Genomic DNA, 7,172 nt, shown 5'->3' with positions numbered 1-7,172 from the left:
CTTATCAAATTAGTTTCATTCATATACAACTTGTGGGATCTAGGTAGACACAATTTTAAATCTAGAGGCAATAAATGTCAAACTCAATCCACATTTGATAGGAATAGAGAGAACGCCCCATCACAACCACAAACAACACCTATACATGAGACCTTGATTAATTATGCTATCTAGGTAGGTTGATTTAGATGCCCTGGATCTTGATCCACACATTGACAAATACATACATACAAGGACACAAAGCTATGCTTGTGCTAGAGCTAAACCCCATGTACTTGTCCTATAAGTTTTGTTTCATGGCCTTATCACTAATGGTTATATCAACTAGAACTTTTCTTTTATCTTTCAATTACATTTACCATTATCTTTCATATTGTAACACTTAGTCTCATTGATGTTAGCCTTGGTTTGATCTCTAATGTGTAAGACTCTTATGTATTCTTGGCACTTTTTATAAACTAGTTCCGCTTGTGTTGCTCCATGCCATCCCTCGAAAAGACCTCCTATATATACATGGAATGCAATTTTCTTTCACAATAGGGCTCATTAACTATTGAAAAGATGGTATTTGTAATTTCTTTGTGTCTCGTCCCCTTCTTTGTTGGGATTGAAAGCCACAATATTGGTGTAATTTAATGCATAGTAAGTGGCATATTTCAACTTTGGGACCATTTAAACAATGGATACTTATCATTTACAAACCCTATCATATTGAGGTGATCTAACTTCCTTGGCTTTGCAAAGACTTGAAAAGCATTAACACGTTGACATTTTAGCCCATGATACATTTGAAAGTTTGATTTGTGTAACTCTTGCCAAACTCTTGCTTAACACATTTTATAAACCCTACATATTGAGGTCATCTAACTTCCTTTGCTTTGCAAAGACTTGAAAAGCATTAACACTTTGACATTTTAGCCCATGGAACATTTGAAAGTTTGATTTGTGTAGCTCTTGCCAAACTCTTGCTAACACATTTTATAATCCTTGCATACACATATTTGCCGGTTTTAACACATTCGATCCTCACTCAAGTCTTATGTGTAATATCATAGATGGAATGAGACAGACTAGAGAGATTCTATTAAGGAATATACTCATGAGTTATTTAGACCCAAGCAACATGGCCTGGGAATACTGATCCACCTGGCAAATTAGAAGTAGTAAATACAAAGAGAGCCCACCACGTGAGAATGTGACAACATACAAGTTTAATTGTTTACAGTGTTGTTTGATGGCTACAAATGACAAAGTTGCAAAAGGATGGTGCGCTTAATAGTGAGCTGGCCACGCTTCGACAATTCAACATGCTGCCGTTGCAAAGTACCACATCTATGCACTACAATTGCGGAGCCAAACGGATTGGACAAGGCCGAGGAATATACACTTGCCACTGGCCTGTACTGGGCAGCTTATAGATTCTAGTACCATAATGGATGCATTGCCACACTCATCTCCTGATGACTTCATAATCTTGACTTGATCAAAGGGGTGGAATATGACAGGTAGGCTGCAGCTGCTGCTACACCACTACCCAGTTGTAGTGGACAGCCCACATCTCTAAGCACCATCTCAACTCCAGCAAGAGCTCCGAGCAATTGCAGCTGTACTTCAGACCCCCACGTCCAAAAGAAGTGGACCTCTTGTCTTCAGTGTATGAAACTATTTATATTAACTAATTCACAAGAAGTTTCTGAGATTTTCCCATGTGGGAAAAGGGGCAATTTTCCCTTGTTTTTCCCTTTAGTGTTCAACATCATGAAGCTCAGGAGGGACCGCATACTTAGTGTGCAGTTAGGGGCAGGGGAAAGCTAGCTGGGTGCTCTCAACTGCACCTAGCTAGTATGCAATCCCTCCCATGCAGAAGCTCATGATGTTATTGTAAGTCACAACGTGGGAATTATCATGGGAATTTGTCTAAAATTCCTTATGATAAAGCCAGTGATTAAATCTTTTACACTCAATATTAACCATGACACACTCAAATAAGATGACTCAAAGACAAAGTACCTCATTCAAGTGCCCAAGGTGCCCAATTCTGAAAACTTTACCAGCAACCTTGTTTAGTCCCAATCCCAAGCTAAGGTTGTACTTCTTCCAAGCTTGTCTCACGATTCCCGAGCTGTCGATGTGAGGGGGAACAACCACTGCAGTAACTGTGTCACTATACCATTCAGGCTTCTGAGTACAGTTCTTCAGACCCCAGGCCTCTACTGCAAGCCTACAACAAAGCAAACACATAAAGATGCACATCAGTCCTCGTCATTCTACAGCAGACATTAACAAGTGAGGGCATCACAAACCAAAGGCTTACCTTGTAGCATGGCCATAGCGGTGATGCCTCACAATCACATTGTCTAGACCCTCCTCAAAAATGAGATCCAAGGAAGCCCGTAAACCATACAGCAATTGCGATGATGGAGTGTAGGGCCAGTAGGTACCCATCTTGTAGAATTTGAGATAATCATTCCAGTCAAAGAAAACCCTCAATGATTTAGCAGTTTTAGAGGCCTCTAGTGCTTTAGGGCTTGCACAGACAATGCCAAGCCCTGTCGGCAAAGAAAGGGCTTTCTGAGATCCAGTTAATGCAACGTCTATGCCCCATTCATCCATTCGAAAGTCCAGAGCTCCAATGGATGAAACCCCATCAACAAGGTACAAAGCTGGGTGCTTGCATGCATCTGCCATGCATTTCAAGCATCCACAAGAGACCTCAAATTGTTTATGACTCGTCAGACATTAATTGACAGCTTAACACAACTTGTAGCAAGTAAGAACTTAGTTTGCACATCACATCAAACAACCAGAGCAACAAGTTCTTTTCAAGGAACTTGATCACAAAAATCTTTTCAGATTAGAGAGAGCAACTAACAGTATAGTGTAATGGGCAATGACCTTCATCCACTGTTCTCTATGAACTAACATTTTCTATTTAAACCTGAGCCATGCAGCAACTCAGAAAACATGCTCAAAGAACCAACACCCAAGCAGAAACAAATGTATTGATAAGCATCTGTTTTGACAGCAAAGCCCACCCACACACACACACACACACATCCTATGAATAGGATCCTAGACCATAGGTCTTAAACAGTTCAATTTGCCTGCACAGGCTTTATCAGAATTATGGATTTCTCACCTAAGACCGATCGAATTCCAGCAAGATCATTTGTGACACCAGTTGCAGTTTCATTATGCACCACACACACTGCTTTTATCTCTTGATTTGTGTCTGCCATTAGCTTCTGTTTTACCACAGCCAGGTCAATGCCAGCTCCCCATTCTACATCCACCACATCCACATCAAAGTTCAACCGCTGCATTTGATCAATCCACAGCAAGCTAAACTGCCCAAGCCTGAAGGACAAAATCTTGTCCCTGGGAGACAGTGTGTTGGTCAAAGCACTCTCCCATGCTCCGGTTCCTGCACATGACCAAAACCATCTAGCTCTTAGAGTGTCGCATCAAATAAAAACTCAGAATCCTTGTAAACTCCTCTGCATGAAACAGGCAGGCTGTAAATTCAAACCTCCCATAAATTAGTGCTCCTCAACTTATCTGCATGGATACAATTGTTGGACAGTTGCATGCTTAGGACTTCTTGAACTTGACCACGTAATGCTTGTTCATGTACATGAGAATGATGTGAATTCAGCAAGACCCTTCGGACACCGCTTCCCTTAATTTTCAAGTAGTGCAATTCTTAACCTTCGGACACTGCTTCCCTTAATTTTCCAGTAGTGCAATTCTTACTCGTGCAGGTTATGCTGATGTTAATCCTTAAGATCTTCTTTAAACTAGCTTAGGTCATTCCTATGCATTTTTCCTCTATCGACCTTACAATAGATATATTCCTAATCATTTGTTTCTAGCAGATACACTTCTTGACCATATGCAGGCATTGATACTATGCCTGCCTGTGCCTGAACGGAGACCTGAAACCATGGGGAGGTACTAAGAGAAGATAGTTCACCATGTGAAAAGTGCAGTTCGTCTTTTCAAGGCATAGAATGAGCAAAATGCGTTGGGATAAGCAAAGAAGAATGGTTTAAACACGAAATTCACAGGGTGCAATTCATTTAACCAAGGCATTGGACGGGCAAAGAAGGGTGCCTGCATCAGGAAATACAGGGCGGTCAATTCATCTAATAAATGCGCAGAACGATCAAACAAGGGTGACGTGACCGCAATGGGGATAAAATCAAGACATGAAAATGAGTAGAGAAGGGTGCTTCAACCACAGGAAAAACATAATGATGCTGGGGAGGAGCATTCGAATGGTGCGATTAAGATAATGGCAGCAGAATATGGTAACAGATGCAGCAAACATTAAGATGGCAGCAGATGGAGAAGGAAGATGGATAAGATTACCTGTGGTGGGGATGATAAAAGAGGTGGCGGAGGTAGTCTTGAAGATGCGCTTGACGTCTTCGAGGACGGATTTGGAGAGCTTGGGCATGGCCGGGGAGCGGTAGTCCTCGTTGTTCCGGCTCATGGCGCGGGTCACCTGCTCGGGCACATTCACAGGCCCCGGCACGAACAGGTGGTTGCGCCCGGGCCCTGGATAGTACTCCATCGCTGCCTCTCAGACAAGCTCGGGCTGCAGATCAGATTGCTGCAGTGCTATTGTTTGTTCCCCTTCCAGTCAATGGCCTGTGCTTCTCGTCTGTGCTGCCTTTAGTGCGCCTTCGTTTGTATTGCCAGCCCGTCACAGGCCCGAGCACTCCTACAGGCTGGGAGGATGAAATATAAGCGTCTCTCTCTTCTGAATGTTCTCGTCTGTTGACACGTAAATCATGTATCGCTCGCTCGTGTGTGTGTGTGTGTGTGTGGTGATTTGGCAAATTTGTGTGGCCACTGTCCCTCCCCTTTTTACATATTCCCTCACCCTTTTCTCCCTCCATAAAACATGGAGCCTTCAAAGCCTTACCCTATCCAATCATCAATGTCCATTCTCTCTCTCTCTCTCTCTCTCTCTCTCTCTCTCTCTCTCTCTCTCACTACCAGATTGCTTACTTTTATGCGATTGAACTATTAGTGGCAAGTTTCCAATTTCCAAGTTTGAATCTACAAATGTTCAAAACCTTGTGAGATATATGCCTTAAGGGCATCTTGGGATTGTTCTTACCCCATAAAACTCATTGTTATTTTCATTAGGGTAAAGGTTGGCAGTATAAGGGTCAACACCATTCTCATTCACAACCCCATGACCCTCTGCTTGCTCATAGTCCTCCACCGAAGTCTGGTGTCTCCATTTGTGTGTGGATCTTCTTACTTTGAAGGCTCCACCTTCCCTCTTATCTCTACGTGATTATGTAAAATGCAACCTTTGGAAAAAATGACAATGACACATTCAACATGCTAATGATAGATCTAGTTGTATGGGTTCTCTAATAGGAGCTTTGTCATTTGAACATGACAAATGCAACTCAATCCAAGATTCAAGCTCGTAAAATACTTCATACAACATGTGATAATATGTCGCATACCAATGTTGGTTCTCTAACTTCATATTTGACCATATTTGGGAGTGGATGCTATTTCAAAATGTAACTTGCCTTGGAAAGCACCACCATATGTGCGGGGAATAATTTATGACCCCTACCTGTACTAGCACAAATAATGAGACTCAATGATTAATGAAACATACCATCATTATGATCTCATTGTCCATAGCATCTACACGAGTGCATGTGAGAAGAGAGCTTTTTGAGTGAGCTTTTTTGGGCAACCTCAAATTCTTGTTCTACATAGTCCACTTATTCCTCCTTTTCTCTTGGTCATATATCAAGCACCATTACTAATCCTCCACTACCACCACCATCTCTACTAGCACCACCACTAGCACCAATGTCACCTCCACCACTGCTACTACTAGCACCACCTCCACCATCACCTTCATCACCGCCACCACCACCACTTCCACCATCACCATTTCACCGATGGTTCACCACTGCCATCAATACCTCTATTAGCACCACTGCCACCACCACATCTTACTCACCCCCTTCTCAGATTAGCACCACTACCAATAGTGCCATCAACACTTGGTCTCCTTCTCTGGTCTTTTTCTCTACCCATGTTAATACCTCAAGTACCATTATATATATATATATATATATATATATATATCTCTCTCTCTCTCTCTCTCTCTCCTACTGATTATTCTCTCTTTCTCTCTCTCTCCCTTCTTCCCCCCTCTCTCGTCGCATTCCCCCCACCCCTTTCTCTCCTCAATTAGCAACTTCCCTCTTTCTCCCTTTCTTACTCTCACTCTCCCAAGTAGTAATTTTCCTCCCGCTCTCTCTTTGTGTCTCTGTGTCATACACACACACTCACTTACTCACAATCCTCTCCCTCATTCTCTTGATCACTCTCATCCTCATTTGCTTACACTCACACATGGATTCATGTTATGCATCTATTTTTAACAATCCTTTTAATTTTGCAAGGTTTAAGCGTTAGCATAAGATCCATTGTCTCACACACTTTTAGTATAATAGATTTTTCATTAATGCAAGAAGTTACTACAAAAACGTGTGATATTTGTTGTTTTTCAAACTATTCAAATAGTTAATATTAGGACAACAATATTATCTCAATGTTACTCAGTCAATTGTGTAAATATACATTCACATGCATGTATACATCCACATTTCACCTCTCCCTTAGTTCTTTGCATGTGCTTTGTTTACACATATTATAGTACTGCAATCGTACACATATGAGCAAAACCACATACACAATTTGCTTCACTTGCACATTCCTCTCTTTTTCTCCTATTCTCTCTCATCCTCATTTGATTACGCTTACAATAACCCTTGCAATTGCTAAATAGTCTTTGTAAAGCACAACTATGTATTGCTCATTGCATGTTCTAGCTATTGCTTTCAATGTTGTACCATTCAACACTCAAAAATTAACACAATCAAATAATTATGAAAAGATATACAAAGTCTATAACTACATTTGCAAGATGATGGACCAGTGTGCACATAGCAAATGTACATATTCATTGTGCACATCAAATATCAATAGAGTTCCATTGCTAGAGGGTGGAATGGGTGTGATCCCTAATAAAGTCCATGATTATTCGATGAAAACACACTAGCTCAAGTAGGGAAGTGTGTGTTCCAAGAGGATGGTATCCATGGGATTTCCCTCAAATGTGG

At 41.5% G+C, this 7,172-nt stretch overlaps 1 protein-coding gene across 2 annotated transcripts; it reads right to left on the bottom strand.

Moving 5' to 3' along the window:
- Positions 1-1,034: 1,034 nt before the first annotated feature.
- Positions 1,035-4,812, bottom strand: LOC148037285 (serine--glyoxylate aminotransferase-like). Of its 2 annotated transcripts, none has more exons than XM_087676202.1 (5): positions 4,372-4,812; positions 3,140-3,424; positions 2,315-2,681; positions 2,011-2,221; positions 1,035-1,609 (listed from the first exon to the last, which is right to left on the bottom strand). In XM_087676202.1, the coding sequence occupies exons 1-5, from the start codon at positions 4,574-4,576 to the stop codon at positions 1,523-1,525; spliced, it is 1,155 nt and encodes a 384-aa protein (XP_087532328.1). In that variant the 5' UTR covers positions 4,577-4,812; the 3' UTR covers positions 1,035-1,522. The 2 variants fall into 2 exon arrangements, with proteins under 2 accessions (XP_087532328.1, XP_087532327.1); XM_087676201.1 differs by having other exon boundaries at positions 1,042-1,604; positions 4,372-4,809.
- Between the last annotated feature and the right edge of the window lie 2,360 nt (positions 4,813-7,172).

This window comes from Lygodium microphyllum, chromosome 4 (assembly GCF_053477565.2).
Source record: "Lygodium microphyllum isolate KBCC chromosome 4, Lygodium_microphyllum_v1.1.10, whole genome shotgun sequence".
In the NCBI taxonomy this organism is placed as follows: domain Eukaryota; kingdom Viridiplantae; phylum Streptophyta; class Polypodiopsida; order Schizaeales; family Lygodiaceae; genus Lygodium; species Lygodium microphyllum.
This window is presented reverse-complemented; position numbering and strand designations above follow the sequence as displayed.

Coding starts and splice junctions, on each gene's coding strand:
- LOC148037285 (XM_087676201.1), bottom strand. CDS start 4,576: ATGGAGTACTATCCAGGGCCCGGGCGCAACCACCTGTTCGTGCCGGGG. Junction 3,425..4,371: donor TTTTATCATCCCCACCACAG/GTAATCTTATCC, acceptor GGTCATGTGCAG/GAACCGGAGCATGGGAGAGT. Junction 2,222..2,314: donor CGCTATGGCCATGCTACAAG/GTAAGCCTTTGG, acceptor GCTTTGTTGTAG/GCTTGCAGTAGAGGCCTGGG.